At 56.5% G+C, this 18,289-nt stretch overlaps 1 protein-coding gene across 1 annotated transcript in view; it reads right to left on the bottom strand.

Annotated features, from left to right (window-relative positions):
- Nucleotides 1–18,289, bottom strand: part of Pfkl (phosphofructokinase, liver type) — a 26,080-nt gene that overhangs the window by 1,046 nt on the left and 6,745 nt on the right. Inside the window, exons 3-21 of the mRNA XM_008827395.2 lie at nucleotides 15,990–16,067; nucleotides 14,693–14,882; nucleotides 13,925–14,090; nucleotides 13,425–13,469; nucleotides 13,126–13,234; nucleotides 10,575–10,670; nucleotides 9,585–9,677; nucleotides 7,735–7,860; nucleotides 6,825–6,889; nucleotides 5,441–5,504; nucleotides 4,503–4,649; nucleotides 4,194–4,264; nucleotides 3,450–3,537; nucleotides 2,877–3,029; nucleotides 1,673–1,837; nucleotides 1,364–1,425; nucleotides 1,119–1,230; nucleotides 353–452; nucleotides 161–266 (exon numbers count right to left, since the gene is read on the bottom strand). Coding sequence (XP_008825617.1) covers nucleotides 161–266; nucleotides 353–452; nucleotides 1,119–1,230; nucleotides 1,364–1,425; nucleotides 1,673–1,837; nucleotides 2,877–3,029; nucleotides 3,450–3,537; nucleotides 4,194–4,264; nucleotides 4,503–4,649; nucleotides 5,441–5,504; nucleotides 6,825–6,889; nucleotides 7,735–7,860; nucleotides 9,585–9,677; nucleotides 10,575–10,670; nucleotides 13,126–13,234; nucleotides 13,425–13,469; nucleotides 13,925–14,090; nucleotides 14,693–14,882; nucleotides 15,990–16,067 — 2,036 coding nt within the window. The remainder of the gene's footprint in view (nucleotides 1–160; nucleotides 267–352; nucleotides 453–1,118; nucleotides 1,231–1,363; nucleotides 1,426–1,672; nucleotides 1,838–2,876; nucleotides 3,030–3,449; nucleotides 3,538–4,193; nucleotides 4,265–4,502; nucleotides 4,650–5,440; nucleotides 5,505–6,824; nucleotides 6,890–7,734; nucleotides 7,861–9,584; nucleotides 9,678–10,574; nucleotides 10,671–13,125; nucleotides 13,235–13,424; nucleotides 13,470–13,924; nucleotides 14,091–14,692; nucleotides 14,883–15,989; nucleotides 16,068–18,289) is intronic.

Genomic DNA, 18,289 nt, shown 5'->3' with positions numbered 1-18,289 from the left:
CCTTCCAGGGTCCTCCCCCATCTAGGGTCCTCCCCATCCAGGGTCCTCCCCATCCAGGGTCCTCCCCCATCCAGAGTCCTCCCCTTCCAGGGTCCTCCCCCATCCAGGGTCCTCCCCTTCCAGGGTCCTCTCTTCTCCATGTAGGTCTGGGGGGACTTACTCAAAATCAGTATCTTTCTTGAGTTCTGTGACTGGGCTGAAGGCCACTGCCTTTTTCCGTAGGCCAACCACACAGGCTGAGTCTGGGGCATTGGCGAACACCCGCCCTGTGGAAACAGGCATGTTGTGCGCAAGGCCAGGTCTCTGGGGACCCTCAGAAGGCAAAGTCTGGCCCCAGGACCATGCCACCTACCCTTACGGTAGACCTCCCGCAACTTCTCTGACATCCAAATCATGGCTTTCACCCCCAGCTTGGTCCCATAGTTCCGGTCAAAGGGAGTTGGAGCACCACCCTAGAAAGAAAAGCAAGTCGTGTTCCCGGTGCTGGCCGAGTCTCAAGGGAGGAGACTGACAGAGAGGGGATCCTGAGACTCCACATGAGTCCCAGGGGAGGAGACTAGACATAGAAGGGACCCTGAACCAGCACACACGTCTCCCTGTAACCTCACAGACCTCACTACCCCACCACTTCTAACCTCTTGTCCCAGTCTCTTCCTATAGTCCAGAGGGCCTCCAGAATCTAGAAGCTATCCCAGAGACCAGAATGTCCCTTGGACCTCAGAATCTATGGGCAATGGCCCCACCCCAGGCCTCCTGAGGGTACCATGAGGCAGAGGGGATTAGAAGATGGACTGGGCAGGGCCTGAGCAGCCTCTAAGAGGATGAGGGTTCAGCCCAGGGCCCAAGAGCAAGGTTTGGGTCCCAGTCCTACCCTCCAGGGATTACACCTGTAGATGTAATCTACAGTAGATGGTCCTCAGTCCTCTCATGAAGGGAGTAACAGGCACACGCTGGGGTGAACAAGAACTAAACAGCCTAATGCTCAGGGGCGTGTACAGAGAACACCCTCTGCCTCCAGGGTCCTCCTAGGATCCTGGAGAAGAAGATGGGGGTGGGAGCAGGGGACCCAACAGGTAAGCTGCACTGGGGTAGGGAGCCAGGCCTTGGAACATACACACCTGCTGCAGGTGGCCCAGCACATTGGTCCTGCAGTCAAACACACCCTTGCCTTCTGACGAGTACAGGTTGTACAGGAACTCCGTGGTGTAGTGCTCATGGCACTTCTCATTCCTGTGGAGGCACACAGAGACCACTGGGACCTGCCCTAAGTCCTGGACCCCTAGGCCAAGCCACAGGTGGGGAGGGGCAGGTAGGGAGGCAGCAGCTCCCAGGTTCCCTGGTCTTCCTTGCTCAGTGGTCTCACCGGAGCACCAGACCCCTCTGGATGTCTGTCTTCATTTTCTCTGTCATGTGCTCCACATTGGCCTGGGAAATAGGAAAAGAGCTGAGAAGAGGTGGAAGCGATGCGGGGACAGGCGAGACCACCAGCTTCTGAGAGGGCACGGCAGGGCTGCTGAGGGGCCCCTTGAAGGATGGGACTTGTGGCCACTCATGAAGGGTCCCTTCACAGGCAGTGACCCCTGTCTGAGCCAGCAAGTTTCATGTGTGTTTCAGGAGGGGCCTGGTAGGACTCACCAGTGGCTGCAGAGCACAGGAGCTGGGCTGGGCTCACCTTTAAATCGTGAATGTTGAAAGGGTCCTCGTAAACGTAGGCGGCATCAGCGCCCACAGCAATGCCCGTCACAGTGGCCAAGTAGCCGCAATAGCCCCCCATGGTCTCAACAATGAACACACGGCGCTTTGTCCCTGAGGCCGACTGCTTGATGCGGTCACAACTCTGGAGGGGTCAAGGGGACGGTCAGAGCCCAGCATAGTGGCACACAGTACTAATCTCACCAAGTCAAAGCCAGCCTGAGCTACATAGCGAGTTCTAGCCTAGCCTGAGCTACAGAATGAGACTCTGCCTCACAAAACAAAAAAGGGTCAGAATCCTCTGGGTCTCCTACCACTACCACCACAGTAGCTGGGTAGGGCCAAGCCTGGGCCATTCCTACTTAATCTGCATAAAATTAGGGGTTCACAAGTGGGAGGGCCTACACACGGGTCACAGACAATGGTCAGGAGACAGTTTTGGTTGTTACTGGCACTGCATGGGGAAGGACCAGGGACCCACTGACCCCTGCAGCAGCACTTCTGCCCCTGGGGCCACTAGAGAGCACAACTGGACAGCACAAGAGGGTGACATGTAGCAGTAACGCTAGCCATAGATGGATCGGTTTGAAAAGAGTAAAGAGTGCTGGAGCTGGAGAGACAGCTCAGCAGCTAAGAGCACCAGCTGCTCCTGAGGACCTGGCTCGGTTCCCAGCACCCACATGGCAGCTCACAACCACCTGTAACTCCAGTTCCAGGGACCTGATGCCCTTTTCTGGCCGCCTTGGGTGTACATACACACATGCAGGCAAAACACCCATACACATAATTTTTTTTTAATTTTATAAGATTGATAAAAGTAGAAAACAACAACCTAAGAAGTGTTAGTAGGGTCTAAACCCTGGGTGAAAGCCCAGATGTGGATGTTGGCTGCGGCGGGTGCCTGAGAACCGGTATCTCATCTAGACAGCTTGCCAGGCAAGGACAAAGGGCTAGCGTAGGCTAGAAAGGCTGTGGTAGGCAATGAGAAGCATATCCTGCAGGCACACCAATGACCAGCAGGTGCAAGCTTTCCACTTTCCAGAAACCAGAGCTGCCCAAGCACCTGATCCCACAACCTGGGCCCATCTGGTACTAGTGGCTGACTGGAGCCCTGCCCGCCCCTTATCCTGGCCCTAACCCTGGGAAGCCCACCTGGCCTGATTTCACTCTGCAGGGCCCCTCACCTCCATGGCAGCATTGACGGCTGTGTCTGAGCCCAGGCTGAAGTCAGTGCCAGGCACGTTGTTGCTGATGGTGGCCGGGATGACACACATGACGATGCAGAGCTCCTCATAGCGTCCCCGTGCCTCTACGAGCTGCAGCACCCCCTCGTAGGCCTAAGGGCAGGAAAGGAAAGGAGGCAGGGGAGGGATGAGGCAGGGCCAAGGCCCAGGAAGGACAGAGCCAGGCTCCTCCAGGGCAGTGGTACCATCTTGCCTTCCCCCACAGATACCTAATGAGGACCAGAGGATCCCAGTCAAGCCGCTGAATCCAGAGCCACCCCATGCTCACGGTAAGGACTTACCAAACACCAGAGCATAGCATCAGTGGCCTCCTAGGCCTCTTCCCTCCTAGCCTTCCACCCGACTCCTGCCTCCCTCCTCCCCCACACTGGGCTAACTGTACCACCTCATGAGGCCTTCAGAAGGTAAAAACCCCAGCCCCAATCCCACACTTGACAGCACTGACCCTCTGCCCACCCCCGCCTGAGTCAGCACTGGAATGCAGCTGCACCCACACGAGGCAACAAAGCTCACCTCAAAGCCCCCAACGACCAGCAGGGCATGGATATTGTAGGTGCGGAGGTTATCCACGATGGCCTCCAGGTGGTTCTTGGGCAGCGTCCTGTGGTTGGAGATATGTCAGTCTGGAAAGGTGGTGTGCAACATACCAAAGTGTGTCTCATCCCAAAAAATGTGTGGCTTGATCCTTCCCAGAGCCAGCAGTCACTCACTGAAGGCTACATCCATGTGGCTCCAAGGGGGACGGGGACCCGCAGGCCAGTGTGTGAGGCCTGGCCATGCCTCAGCAACCTCCCTGATCGCTCCTAGCGATGAGCAAACCCTGCTTATCAGCCTGCCCTGGATGCTCCTTCTGCCCGAGGCTGCCTCTCAGACAGGGATGCTTTCTGCAGCCCTTGCAGCCTCACAGGCTTGGGTGCAATGATCTCTCACGATCACACAAGGTGACCATGGAGGATCTCAAACCCATCCTAAGATCACTAGGTCCTGACATAAAAACCACAGCAGCAGTCAGGGTGGGTAGCTGAGGCAGTCCTCACTGAGGGACACTTATGCTCCAGCTCTCTCTTACTGAGCACCTTGGTACTGCAGGACAGGTATAGCCACTGAGCTGCCCCTCTGTCCAGCTGAGCACAGGTGAGCCCTTAGTAGGAGACCCTGGGCTACAGCCAGAAGGGGACCAGCCTCGGCTGCAGGGCTGGGATTGCCCTGCCTGCCCCCTTGGCTATGCTGCGCACTGTCCAGCAGCAATCTACTCACCTCTTGGTCCCCAGCACTGAGCCGCCACGCCCCAGCCAGCCGGCTACATCATGCCAGCTCACTTCTTGCACCTGTCAAGAGAACATGGCTTCAGGAGGGTGGCCGGATGTCTTACCAGCTCGTCCTCTGGCAGGGCCCACTGGTGGCTGGCTGACACCTCACAACTGGGGCTGAGTCTCTGGGCTGGTAAGAGGACACAGCCCTTTGCCCCCTCCTCCCCATGGGCTGCTATGTCTCTTCATGTGCCTGAACTGGGCTGTTCTGTGCACATCCAGCACCATTCAGAGCCTGCATCACCATAGCACCTACCTGACCTTTGGCCAGGCCTTCGAAGCCATCATGCACAACATACACCGTGTGGCCCTGGGAGATGCCAGTGCGTACTGCGGAGCGCACAGCTGCATTCATGCCAGCTGCGGGGGCTCCCACGTTCAGGATGGCCAGGGAGAAGTTGGTCTTCAGAAAGAAGAAAGGAACGAAGAATGTGGGCCATGGGACCAAATAGTTCCCCAGGCAGCCTGGATGTTGTGCACCATACCAGCTCTCCTGAGAGTAATTTATCTGTTCTACTCATTCCAGAAGGTTGTGGGAAAGACTAATTGAAACAAGGTACAAGCCTAGCATACTCTGCAAGGTCCCCAGGCAAAGTAAACGGACACTACTACCACAGTCGGGCTCACGGGCACAGCCTGATAGGCTGGGTAAACAGCTGCTATAAAGTCCTTGGCCATCACTCATCCTCACTCAGGGCAAGAATGGAACAACCAGTTGGCTAGGTGTTATGGTCACCTGTCTCATAGTAGCTACATTGTACCAGGGACACCAACTTTGGTGCTACACTGACATAACCCAAAACACCCACAATACTATTGAGTTCGGTGTTCCAGTCTGGAGGATCTGGACAGAGCCCTGTCCTGATCCCTGGGCTAGTAGGAACCGGCCTCTTCATCACCCTTGCTTTGGACCTTCCCCCAGGTCTCAGCCGTGGGGAACAACTCATCCACACTGGCACCTGTCCCCAAGTAACACCAGGGCCACTTCCTTCAGCAGGCTGAGAAGCAGCCACACACACTGCAGCTGGTCCCTGTGGCCACAAGCAAAGCTGAGCCCCGCCCTCAGTGCATAGCTGAGACCCAAGGCAGGAGGAAGGAGCCCCAAGCTTGCAACTCCCCAGGAGGCAGGCATCAGGACAGCAGCCAGGCATGGAGATGTGTAAGTGCAGTCCTGGGCTCTGCCTTCTCCCTCACCTTCTCCGTGGAGACCTTCTGGTGGGCAAGGAGTTTGTAAATTTTCCAGTTGTTCTCGAAGCTCCTGGAAAGGAAGTGGGTCATGCAGGTTGCAGCCTCACCGCCGTGATGAACTCAGGGTAGCATGAGGCCAGCTGCCCAGCAGAGGAGGTATAGGGTGGGCATGCCCAGGGCTCCAGGGTGCAGAGGGTCCTTAACACAGGGCTAGAACTCAGCCCCAAAGGAGCCAGAACTCATGCAGCTGGCTTGTCCTGTTGCCACACCGTGAGTGGGTACACCTTCAACAGCCACTACGAGACCCACAGGAAACACAAGGCTGCATTCCCTAACACGGTAAAACCCATGGTTTGGCACCCAGCCTGCTGCCTACTTACAGCCTCAGAGGACTGGGGGGTGGGCATGCCCAGGGCTCCAGGGTGCAGAGGGTCCTTAACACAGGGCTGGCAGAAGATTGAGACCTGTAGGTACCCAGCCTGCCTACAGCCTCAGCATGCCCAGGGCTCCAGGGTGCAGAGGGTCCTTAACACAGGCCTGGCAGAAGATTGAGACCTGTAGGTACCCAGCCTGCCTACAGCCTCAGAGTGCTGAAACAGCATCCAGACCTGCACATGGAGCAGGACCAGGTGTCTGTAGGTACCCAGCCTGCCTATAGCCTCAGAGTGCTGAAACACAGTATCCAGACCCGCACATGGAGCAGGACCAGGTGTCTGTAGGTACCCAGCCTGCCTACAGCCTCAGAGTGCTGAGACACAGCATCCAGACCCGCACATGCAGCAGGTACCCAGCCTGCCTACCCACCACAGCCTCAGAGTGCTGAAACACGGCATCCAGACCCGCACATGCAGCAGGTACCCAGCCTGCCTACCCACCACAGCCTTAGAGTGCTGAAACACAGCATCCAGACCCGCACATGCAGCAGGACCAGGTGTCTGTAGGTACCCAGCCTGCCTACCCACCACAGCCTCAGAGTGCTGAAACACGGCATCCAGACCCGCACATGCAGCAGGACCAGGTGTCTGTAGGAGGTGGCACCCCATGCCACCAGGGACAAGAACCCACATACCTGCTGGCCTTCCCTGTCCTCTAATCAGGCACCACCCACAGCATCCCAAGCTTGGCCAGGAGCCCTGTGACCTGGGTGTTGTCTGCCCTGCAGCACCACCACCCCATGCTCTGTTGGTCCTGCCCTGGCTACCAACCACCCACACGTACTCCATACCCCATGGGTAGCATTGTCACCTCAGTGACTACCTCTCAGCTCCTCCAATGATGGGCACTCATTTAGAACACTGAGGCCCCACACCCCCAGGTCACTGTCTTGGCAGTAAGTGCAGGCCCATGCCCCACTTTAACCTTTGCTGTCTGAAAGGACAGCCACCCTTACCTGCCTCGGAGCTGGATGGCCTCGTCAAACCTCTTGTCATCCATGGCCTTCTGCACATCCTTTGTCTTAAAGAAGAAAAGAGGAAGCAGGCTGTCAAGGAAGCTAGCCTACACTTACAGACACAGCCTGTTGGTCTCAAGGAGAGAGGCTTGGACATGTTCATGTCCTAGGCCCAGTCTCAGGAGGCCCAGGAGGTCCCACCTGGTTCCAGACATGAGTCCTCCCCAACCAGGGCAACCCCAACCTCACTGTGCCTCAATGCCCCCAGGATCTGACCAGGGCCTTGGGAATGGAGATGACCCTAGGTCCACAGCCAATACTCAGCATGGCTCAAAACAAGGCCAGGCAGGTCAGGTCTCCCAAGAAGAGTACCAGGAATGCCAAGCCTCCCTCTCGCACTACAGCCCATCATTACTAACAAGTCCCATCTATCCCTAGCCCACCATTCCCAGCAAGCCCCTACTGCCCCTAGCCCACCATTCCTCACATGATCTATCTGCCCCCCAGCTGCAGGGCCCTCAAACCTGCCTGAGCCAGGGCCAGCACCCTCCTGCTCAGCCTCACAGCCCCTCTGCCCTCACCTGTACCCCATCCTGGTAAGCCTGCTCTGGCCACTCAGTACCCACCTACCAGAGCCTTACCAAATGTTCCCTCTTTGTCCCTCCTGTCCTAACCCCAAAACCCTAGGCCTACTCACTTTCAAAGGTCAGCCCAAAGCCACTGCCCCAAGAAGCCGAGACCTCCTTGGGTACCCCAGCTACCTGGCTACCCGTCCTCCCCTCTGGCCAGCTTCCGTGGCTCCCTGAAGCCCAATAGTTCCTTCCTCCCACCCTATAATACACACATGAGCAGCAGGACAGAGGGAGGCCCTGGGAGGGCAGGGTTTCAGCTGGGGGGGCCCAGCACTCACCACTTGCACACACTCCATGAGTGGCAGGCGCACAGACTGGTTCCCGGAGAGGCTGACCACGCAGGCTGGCGTGTCAGGCGTGGCCTCCAGCAGTGCCATCACGGCCTCCATGCCCATCTTGCTGCTCTGCACACGAGTGGGCAGCATGGGTCAGGCTGGGGCAGCCCGTCCCCCCACCTCCCCAAAAGCTGCAGTCACTCACCCACCTGCCCTGCAAATCAGCAGCATGGTCCATCTGTAGACACACAAACCCTGGCTTCTGAGCCCCCACATTAGCCCAGGCTCCCCAAACATGGTGACCTAGTATGATCAGCAGTCATAACAGCCTATCAGGCCTCATTTCCCAGAGTCCCCACAGGCTGGCTAGATCTGGCCCTGGCTCAGAGAGTTGCTGTGGTGGGACTGGAGCATGGTCTCTTGGCCTGAGAGTGATGGGTGGGGGGCCAGGGGAGGAGGGGGCGGAAAGCCAGAGCTCCAGAGCTCCAGGGCTCCAGGGTCCCTTCTACAAGACTCCTGAATCGTGAGTATGGGCTGATGGACTGGGACAACTAAATCACCAAGAACTGCTCCATAGGGGACAGATCACAGCTGCAGCTTCAGGTACAGTCAAGAGGACAGCAGATAGACAAAAAGGCAGGACCAGGACCAATGGGAGATGGGCTTCATGGGCACGAGGCAGTGGTCCTCTCACTTCCGGGTCGTCCCAGTCCATTTGCTGGCTATTAGATACTCCAGTCCTCCATCACCTTGGTGAGTTCCTGCAGGTCCTGTGAGCAAGGCTCTGACTGACTGCTTGTGGCTCTAGACTCTTCCACAATGCTTCTGTAACAGCCCTGGCCGTGATCAGGGCTCTGCAAGGAACAGCTGGCTGAAGGAGCACTGTGAGCAGATACCACCTGACTATCCCGTCATCCTGGAGGCATCTGGGCTCAGGCACAAGCATGGTGCTGTTGACATTTGGCTGCAGTGAGCTGTCCTGTCTTCTGCCTCTGCCCAGGCATGTTGTGTCTTCAACAAGCATCCAGGGCACTGGCTAGACAGTCTATTACCTGAAGACATGGTGACCTCAGGCCACCTCAGCTCTTGGTTGGGTGGTGGATGGCTTGTCCTCAAGTCTCAGGCTCCTCATAGGCACTTTGGAGGTTCCTGAATTCTTGTGTAAGGTGCAAGAGGGTCCTGGGTGGGCCAGCGAGGCTCATCTCTGTGTCTAACTCTGTGGCAGATTCGAGAGATGGTACAGCAGGGATCTCGGCTCAGCACAGTAGATGTGGTGTGCACAGGGCTGAACCAGCACCATCTGGTCTCATATCAGTGTGGTTCTGTCTGTTGGGCAGTCTCTGACCCTGCTCCTTGGGAGAGCCCTCATATGCAGGCTCTAGCCCACACATGGGCTCTCCTGGCCACAATCTACCTCCATTTGGCTCTTATATGACACGATTCTGCAGCGGTCTCAGGAGGAATCTGAGCAGCCAGGAGACAGCCAAGCTCCTTGGCCCAATCCTCTGCTCACCTTGCCCCTTCTCACAGGGACCTGCCCATGTCACCAAGAGGATCTAACACCTCAACTGCTGGACTGCTGATGCATGCAAGGGAGAGGGCAAGCAAGGCGTCAGTGACAGAGGCAGGCTCCTATGGTCCCCAGGCCCAAGTTTCTTATGGCCACAGACAGTGGGAGGCAGGCCCCAGCTCCTTTTGAAAGACAGGAGCTGCTCACCCATGGACAGCACTGACACAGCATGTGAGTGCACACGCATGCACGCAGACACACACACACACACACACACACACACACATGCATGCATGCACTAACGGGCACACCTGTATGCCCAGGCAGAGGCTTGTCAACCTACCAAGATACGGTCGAAAGCTGAGGGTGTCCCTCCACGCTGCACGTGGCCCAGCACAGTTACTCGAGTATCGAAGCCCAGCCTCTGGACTACGAGCTGTTTAGGAGAGGCAGAGGGTCTGTGGGCTCCTGCCCCAACTGCTGTCCAGCCACCTGTGGGCCTCAGTCCCATAGGTCCACCCATACCTACCCTTAGGTTTTCAGACAACCCTGTGGGTCCCCAGGGCCAGCAGGAAACTAGCCACGCCATCTAAGTATAGGGTTCACGTGAGTGTGTGTGAGTGTACATGGAGGGGTCCATGTGTATATAGAGGTGTATCTGTGTGTATAGAGAGGTACATGTTTCATGGCCTACATTCCTGGCTGCTCAGAGCTTGACATGGTCTCTGTTTCCACTGCTCAGTCTCCCCTGGGGCCCTGGGTCTGGGGTGTAGCAGAGGCTACATGGGGCACAATCACTGGGAAGGGGGCCTAGGGAGGACTGAGGCCAGAGCCGTGCATCGCTGTAGCAGGGGCCCCAGAGCAGGCCAGATACCACAGGAATGCTCCACTCCTAACGTCCCAGTTGTTCATTTTGTTTTACTTTGTTTCGTCTTGTTTTGAGACAGTTTCATTCAGTAGACAAGCTGGCCTAGAACTTGCTGCAGAGCCTAAGCTTGCAGATGATCCTCTACCTCAGCTTCCCGAGTACAGATGTGCACCACCACGTCTGGCAAATCTAAGCCACTGGGCTGTGAGTCCAACATGGGGTGGTAGGCACCCCGTCATCTAAGAAACCAACAGTGCTATGCCTGGACATGGGGGTGCTGGGGTTCAGCTACAGAGACCTGAATGAAGTCAGGTTCCAAAGGGTGGGCTCCCAACATGGAGGGACCTGACCCCAGCCTACCAGCCTACATTTGACACTATCAGGATGAGGAAGCATCCCCCAGTGCTGGGCCCAGGAAGAGGTCGCCCCGGGACCAGCACCTCGCCAGGCTGCTGGTATACTTACGTCCTTCACGTAGCTGGACGAGATGGGCTTCCCGTGCCGATCAATGGCCCCCTCAGCAATGATGATGATGTTTAGTCTTGAACCCCGGCTCCGCGTCTGTCAGAGACACCAGACCCACTCTCCAGGCATGAGCTACTGTGCATCACCACCAGGTACAGCAAGCCTCACAGGGATGCCGCACACACAGCCCACCTGAGGACAGTACTCTCTCCCACCTTGCAGGAGGAGGTGACGGTAGAGATGAGTCCAAGCAAGCAGGACGCTACTGCCCCCCGTGGGAATTCCTACAGGCAGCTAACACTTGGGTGCTCTCTTTTAAAAATACTTTATGTATTAGGGCCAGGCGTGGTGGCACACGCCTTTAATCCCAGCACTTGGGAGGCAGAGGCAGACGGATCTCTGTGAGTTCAAGGCCAGCTTCGTCTAAATAGTGAGTTCCAGGACAGCTGGGGCTACAGGGAGACCCTGTCTCAAAAGGACAATAAAAAAAACAAAAAACCTTTATGTATTATTTTTACTTCATGTGTATGAGTGTGCTTGCATGTATATAAGTACACCCATGTTGTGCAATGCCCATGGAGATCAGACAAGGGCGTTGGATCCCCTGAAACTGTAGCTATAGACAGGTGTGAGTTGCCATGTGGGTGCTGGGAATTGAACCCAGTGCTCTTAACCGTTAAGTAATCTTTCTATCCCTATTTATTTTTATTTTATGTGTATGAGTGTTAGGCTTACATGTAAGGGCACTCATGTCACGCAGTGCCCTCAGAGGACAGAGAGGGTGTTGGATCCCCTGGAACTGGAATTACTGTTGTTAGCCATCATGTGGGTGCTTGGGATTCGAATCCAGGTCTTCTAAAAGGGTAGTCAGTGGCCTTAACCACTGAGCCATCTCTCTAGTCCCTCAGGCCCCCTTCACAGACTGTCTCTGTACTCTTTAATAGGGGACCTTCCAGTGCTGACCAGAGCTAGGAGTTCCAGACACTCTCTACCCTGGAACTACTGGGCAGGCTTCAGGTAACACAGGTACCACATGCTCAGCTCACCATCACAGAGCACTCTGGGAAATGTAAAGCATTTTTACTCCTTCACTTCAGTGATCCCACAAACCTTCATGGAATTCACTGTGACATACAAGTCTACAAGCCTGTGGTGACCCCAAGAGCCTCATCAGGGACACAGGGTGGGAGCACTTAATGAGAGGCCAGGTGTAGTGGGGCTGGAGCAATACAGGGCTGCATGGAGTAGGTGGCACTGGCAGGGCAGACCTCCAGGCCAAGGCTGCAGGTGAAGTGTAAGAGCCAGGACTGGCCCTCCTGTCCCTCATTGATGCCCGAGCAATGGACAAGCCAGGAGACACCTACAGGCAAGAGAGAACTCAGGGACTAACCCACGTTAAGGCAACATGGCCACCACGCCCCACCCTGCACTGCAGCCTGGGTCCAGGGGCAGCCAGGCCTTGCCCACTATGTTCCACCTCCACTCCGCCTGTGGCTTCACTTAGGGATATTCCAGAAGTCAGGTATGACCCCAAGGAGGCTCCATTGCTCTGAACAGGCACCACAGCCACAGAGAAGAAGCCCTACCTTCCCTGGGTTCAGGAACCTCTGCTACCCCAGGGCTGGTCACATGGGTCTGTCTCTCCCTCAGAAGATAGACCACTTCTCAGAATATAGAAATCAAAAAGCCAGAGCGAAAGTCACTGAGCAGATAGACACATGAGTGAGCCTCACCCTGACCAAGAGCCCATCCTGTCCTACCTGGGGGCCTTGGAGTCTACAGGTCAGAGTAAACCACAGTCACCTCACCTCCAATGTGAGAGCTGTGGTTCCAGGCAGCCACTCTAGGCCCAGGGACCAGCCCCCTCCCCAGCTCTCAGAGGGGCCTCTCCTCCTAGCTGTCTCCTGTCTTTCCTGCTTCCAGGGCCCCTGTTCAGAACCTGGTCCACACAAGCCACAGGAACCTCTGGTCACCTAGCTCCCTGACTTAGAACCCATTGCCCTCAGGGGGAACATGGACCTGGTGGACGAGCGACTGGTCCCCAGCCCTCTCACCACCCTAATCCTACCCTCTGAACCTTTCGCAGGGTTACCTCTCCTGCTGGTCACCGCTGTAGGCCCTGGCTCATGAGGCCACCTCTCCGTGGCCAGTGCCCCAGAGAAACTAATTCATCATGTTCCCATACTGGTCACACGGAGCTGACCACAGTATATCCACGGTCAGTGCCACGGCTCTCCCACAGCCATGTTCACTTGTCAGTGTTGTAGCCTTCCCCAGGTCAGTGCTGTGACCCTCCCACAGGTGCATGCAGCGGTCAGCACCACAACCCTCACACAGGTATGTGCACCCTGCAAGTCTGCACTGTGAGCCTCCCTCAGGTGTGTCCAGCAGTCAGTGCTGTGACCTTTGCAGCATCCCCAAGGGAGCGGACAGATGCTACTGAACCAGTGAGCAAACGATCGTATCTCAGACACCATTCAGTGTCCCCTGAGGACACCTGCATTTTAGGACCCCTGATGGGCTGCAGTAGAGACCCCTGTCGGCCACTCACCTCACCCAGCCTCTCACACATAAAGTTCTCCCAGCCATCCTCAGGGGGTGCCTCAGGGATGAACAGCCAGTCGGCCCCCGAGGCCAGCGCAGACACCAGTGCCAGGTACCTGGAGGAGCGGAGGGCCAGCCTGCTCAGGACTCCCTTTCCATCTCTCCCCTGCCCCTCGCCTGAGCTCCCTCACACTTGTAGCATTGAGAACCTGGTGCAGGTCAGACACTATGTGTCCCCACCCCTACTGCCCCCAGCAGCCCCCAGGTGCCCCACCCCTCCCTGCTGACTGACACAGCCTTCCTTACCCACAGTGACGCCCCATCACCTCCAGTACAAAGGTCCTCTGGTGGCTGTGGAGATGGACGGGGTGGAGGTATCAGTGCCAGGGCTCATGGACCACATAGCTCAGCCCTCCTGACCAGTCTGAGAAGACAGGGTGTTGGCAAAGGACAGTGCCCTCTCCTTAAGCCCGAGCCAGTTCTGACCCATCTTCTGGCTGAGGCTGAGAGTCAAGTACTGGTCCAAACCTGGTCATCCCTGATCAGAGCCCAAGAACCCCCTACAGGTGCACTACCACCCTGGAGTAAGCTGTCTCTGTCAGCTGGGGTATTGCTGATGCCCCATGGCCACCTGGCAGGGTGGGAGCTGACCCCAGGATCTCCTCCAGTCAAGGGTGCTGGCCTGGAAGCCAATGGATGGAGCCCCATTGCCCCTGCAGAGTGGCTGTCCCCACGGGGTCAATCTCATCACCATGAGAACACAGGGACCCCATGCCAGCCCTGCCCAGGCGGCGTGGCCCCCTCACCTCTGGGCAGTGGTAGTGATGGCGTCAATGACCTCCATGATGCGGTGCAGTGCCGAGTCTGTGCCGATGGTCATGTCAGTGCCACAGAAGTCATTATCGATGGAGCCCACCAGCCCAGCAATGCTCAGGTGCGCGTAGGTCTGAGCTGTGGACTCTGAGATCTTACCTATGCCACAGAACCAAAGGCCTGGTGAGGGCCGCAACTCCACCAGCTGCCTCAGCCACCACACCCTTCTCTCCACCATCTGCCATCTATTGTGGGTGCAGCCCAGGCCTAGCTCACTCCATCCTAGGAAGCTTGCCACCCCACAAGGAGTGTCCAGGGGACCTGCAGGGCACTGCGCTCCTGCTTCCCCATGGGTAGCACTTAAGTGATGGTCCCCTTCTAAGCAGCAACCTTGGGACTATGTCTAATGGCACCCCAACTGTAGCTACCACTGCCAACAGTGACAGTCTGTGCCCCATGTCCAGACTCTCTTGGGAATCAGTTACAAGCAAGACCACCATGCAGCTGGAGCAGGCTATGCTGGAGTAGTGGGTATTCCTGGGCTCCTTGATGCCAGGCGCCTGGGGCTTGTACCAACCTCACCGCTGGTAGCCTGACCCATATCTGGAGCACTCCGGAGTCTGGACTCCGTGGTTCCCCCCCGGCCAGTGGCCAGAGAGCATCTCATCTGCCCCAGAGGGGATTCAGCTCCCCAACACCTTCAGAGCCAGGTAAAGCCCTGGGTCTTGGATAAGGTGTCCACTGGCTCCACACAGACCCACCTTCCTTCACCAGCTCCTCCAGCAGGCTGGGCCACTCGCTGCGGAAGATGTTGGCGCCCGTGAGGCTACCATCCCCACCGATGACACACAGGTTGGTGATGCCACGCTGGACTAGGTTGTAGGCCGCTGCCAGGCGTCCCTCCTTTGTGGTGAAGGCCTTGCAGCGGGCACTGCCGATGATGGTGCCACCCTGCATGGAAGAGGCCGGAGCCTTCAGATGGGATGGCGGGTGGTAAAAGGTCCTTTGAGGCATGAGAGGGATGCCACTGCTGATGAGCAAGGAGATGGGTGGGCTCAACAGAATTAGAGAGGGAAGTCAAGGAGTGTCTCTTGTGGCAACCCCCTGGCTCAAGACCTGAGGCATTTGGAGTTTCTACAAGGAATGGGGCAAGAAGGTTCAGAACTGGAAAGCCACACACGTACACACACACACACACACGTACACACATATACACACGTACACATACGCACACACACGCACACATACGCACACACCACACACACATACACACACGCGCACACACCACACACACGTACACACACACGTACACACCACACACACGTACACACCACACATGTACACACCACATACACACACACACATACACACCACACACGCGTACACACCACACATACGTACACACCACATATACACACACGCATGCACACACACGCATGCACACACACACACCACACACACGTACACACCACATATACACACACGTACACACCACACACACGTACACACCACATATACACACACACGTACACACCACACACACGTACACACCACACACATGTACACACACGTGCACACGTACACACATACCACACACACGCATACATATGCACACATACAGACATCTACACACCCATACATGTGCATATATACGTGCATAAACACATGCATATACACAAGCATGTTCACACATGCATATACACAAATGCTGTTCCTGAGGCCTACTGGCTCAGTGCTTATGGCACCATCCCCCAGGAAAAGTTGACTCCTCCCTGTCTCCACCCACAGCCTCATGGCCCAGACTACCTGGTCTGGGCCTGGACCCCTCTCAGACTCCCAGTAGCCCTTTTGCCCGCTGGTAACCCCTCAACCCGTGACCCCCCTGACCCAACACTATAGCAGGCAGAAGATAAGGCCCGTCTAGAGCTGAGCCCCTGTATGTGTGTGTGTGTGTATGGTGTGTGTGTACGTGTGTGTGTGTGTGTGTGTGTGTATATGCACACCCACATGTGCTCAAATGCTCCCAAGGTGGGAAGGAACTACCTGGCCGAGTCTTACCAACTGGATGATGTTGGAGACGCTAAGCCAAGTGGCCGGTTTGATGTTCTCACCTCCTTCCACAAGACCTTCGTAGCCCTGAAAGCAAAGGAGGACAGCATGAGGCAGTGGCCAGACAGCAGCCATATACGGGCGACACTGTCCTCACCAGCAGGAAGCAGACTTAAGGGGCCCAATCTCAAGCCTACCACTCCCAGTAACCTACGTGGGGCTCTGAACACCCAGGCATGGGCAGTCACCCAGGGAGTATCCCCAGGCTGAGCTGTCACCGCACCAACTGGAGGGTCATGGCCAGGACACAGAAGCCCCCAGGGAAGCCCACTGTCCTGTTGATTCGATCTGGCCAGTGTGAGTGGTCAGAATGACCTTGCTGAGGGCCGAGGGCCTCACTGCTGCTACTGCTGCTGCTCCTACAGCTGGGTGCTGTGAGTGCTTCTTGCTACGTGACAATATAGTGTGTCCCATCCATGGACACGCCTACGTGGGGCTCTGAACACCCAGGCATGGGCAGTCACCCAGGGAGTATCCCCAGGCTGAGCTGTCACCGCACCAACTGGAGGGTCATGGCCAGGACACAGAAGCCCCCAGGGAAGCCCACTGTCCTGTTGATTTGATCTGGCCAGTGTGAGTGGTCGGAATGACCTTGCTGAGGGCCGAGGGCCTCACTGCTGCTACTGCTGCTGCTCCTACAGCTGGGTGCTTCTTGCTACGTGACAATATAGTGTGTCCCATCCATGGACACATGGCAGTCCTACAGTTGGAGAGAAGGCAGTCTACCATGAACACACACCCCTAGGGGGACGTTGCATGCATTTTAGGTAGGAAGGCCTACTCCAAGAGGGAACCCATGAGTCCCATGGATTCATGGGTAGCCACAGAGGACAATGTCCCACAGAGTCCCCAGGTGCCTGTGGCCAGCTCCTTGCCTTAGAGGAAAGTAATGTGGGTTCAGGGCTCCGCAGCCTATAGCACTGGGCAACGTCAGTCTTTCATCCTTAGGGATGTCAACTGGCCCCTCATGGGGGTTCAACTTTGCCTCCCTGCTAACCTCTGCTGCAGGCTATCAGACAGCCAGGTGACAAATGCCTGTTCCTCTACCACACTGGGGTATCGGTCTGCAGGTCTGTACACAGGCTGGTCAGAGGATGTGGGTGTTTCACAAGTGGGTAAAAGGCTAAAGGGATGGCCTCCTCCATGCAGCCTCCAGGCCTTCAGGGGATACCACTAGCCTTCCAGTCCCAGGGAGAAGTGGACACACTGTGCTTGGCCTAGGCTGTCCAGTTCAGCTCTGAGCCTCTGCTCCTCCCTGGCCTCTTCCCCAGCTGAATGGTAAGGCCCTTGAGGGTGGGCAGTACACAGCATGGGCACAGTGAAGGGCCAGCTCAGGCCACAGCAATCACACAAGCAGCTCTGCCTCCACCCCTGGAACCAACCAGAAGGTTCTCAAGAGCCCCAAGAAGATGAGGCACTCCCGTCTGAGGGCTGGAGTGGCCTTCCCCAGTGAAGGGCCAGCTCAGGCCACAGCAATCACACAAGCAGCTCTGCCTCCAACCCTGGAACCAACCAGAAGGTTCTCAAGAGCCCCAAGAAGATGAGGCATCCCCGTCTGAGGGCTGGAGTGGCCTTCCTGGCTCAGGCCAGGCCACCTGTACCTCCTCTGGGTACTCAAGACTGCCAACTACACATGGAAAAAGCAGGAACATTTTTCTAAAACCCACAACACTGCCTGAGTATGCCACTAAGAATCAGAGAGGCCTGTCTGCAAAACCCTGTTAGGCAGAGTCCTGCACAAGGTGCCAACCTGGCCCTGCTCTGCTGGGTGGGCAGCAGGTAATGTGGGCCCAGCAGGCCCTGAGATCTCAAGGAAGTGTGTGGTATCTATGGAGACCACCTCTCACATAGCCCCTTTGTGTCCCCGGACCCCTAGATGTCTGTGTGCCTCCAATCCCAGGGTCACCCCTTCTGGCCCATTTGTCCTCTTCTGTACAGCCCAGTCCCTAGGCAGCCCCTGAGCTAGTTCTGAGGCAGGATAAGGACAGGAAAAGCTATGCCGACATGGGAAGGGTCACAAGAACGAAAAGACCCCCCACATCCTGGGATCTGCTGCCGTTCCTGTCATCAGAGAACTTCAGACACCACTGCTAAAGCCAAAATCTCCTACTGAATCAAGACATGGTTCCTACAGAGGCTCCGAAAAGGTCAAGGACAGTAAATCAACTGTGCCCACCTAGGCCCAGAAAGCTCCATAACCTCAAGTTTCCAGAAATGCTCTCTCATTCCTAAATCTAACAATGCCCCTC

The sequence above is a fragment of the Nannospalax galili genome, unplaced genomic scaffold, assembly GCF_000622305.1.
Source record: "Nannospalax galili isolate Female #2095 unplaced genomic scaffold, S.galili_v1.0 scaffold652, whole genome shotgun sequence".
Classification (NCBI taxonomy): domain Eukaryota; kingdom Metazoa; phylum Chordata; class Mammalia; order Rodentia; family Spalacidae; genus Nannospalax; species Nannospalax galili.
Note: the sequence above shows the minus strand (reverse complement) of the source record. Positions and strands in the feature narration are given on the sequence as shown.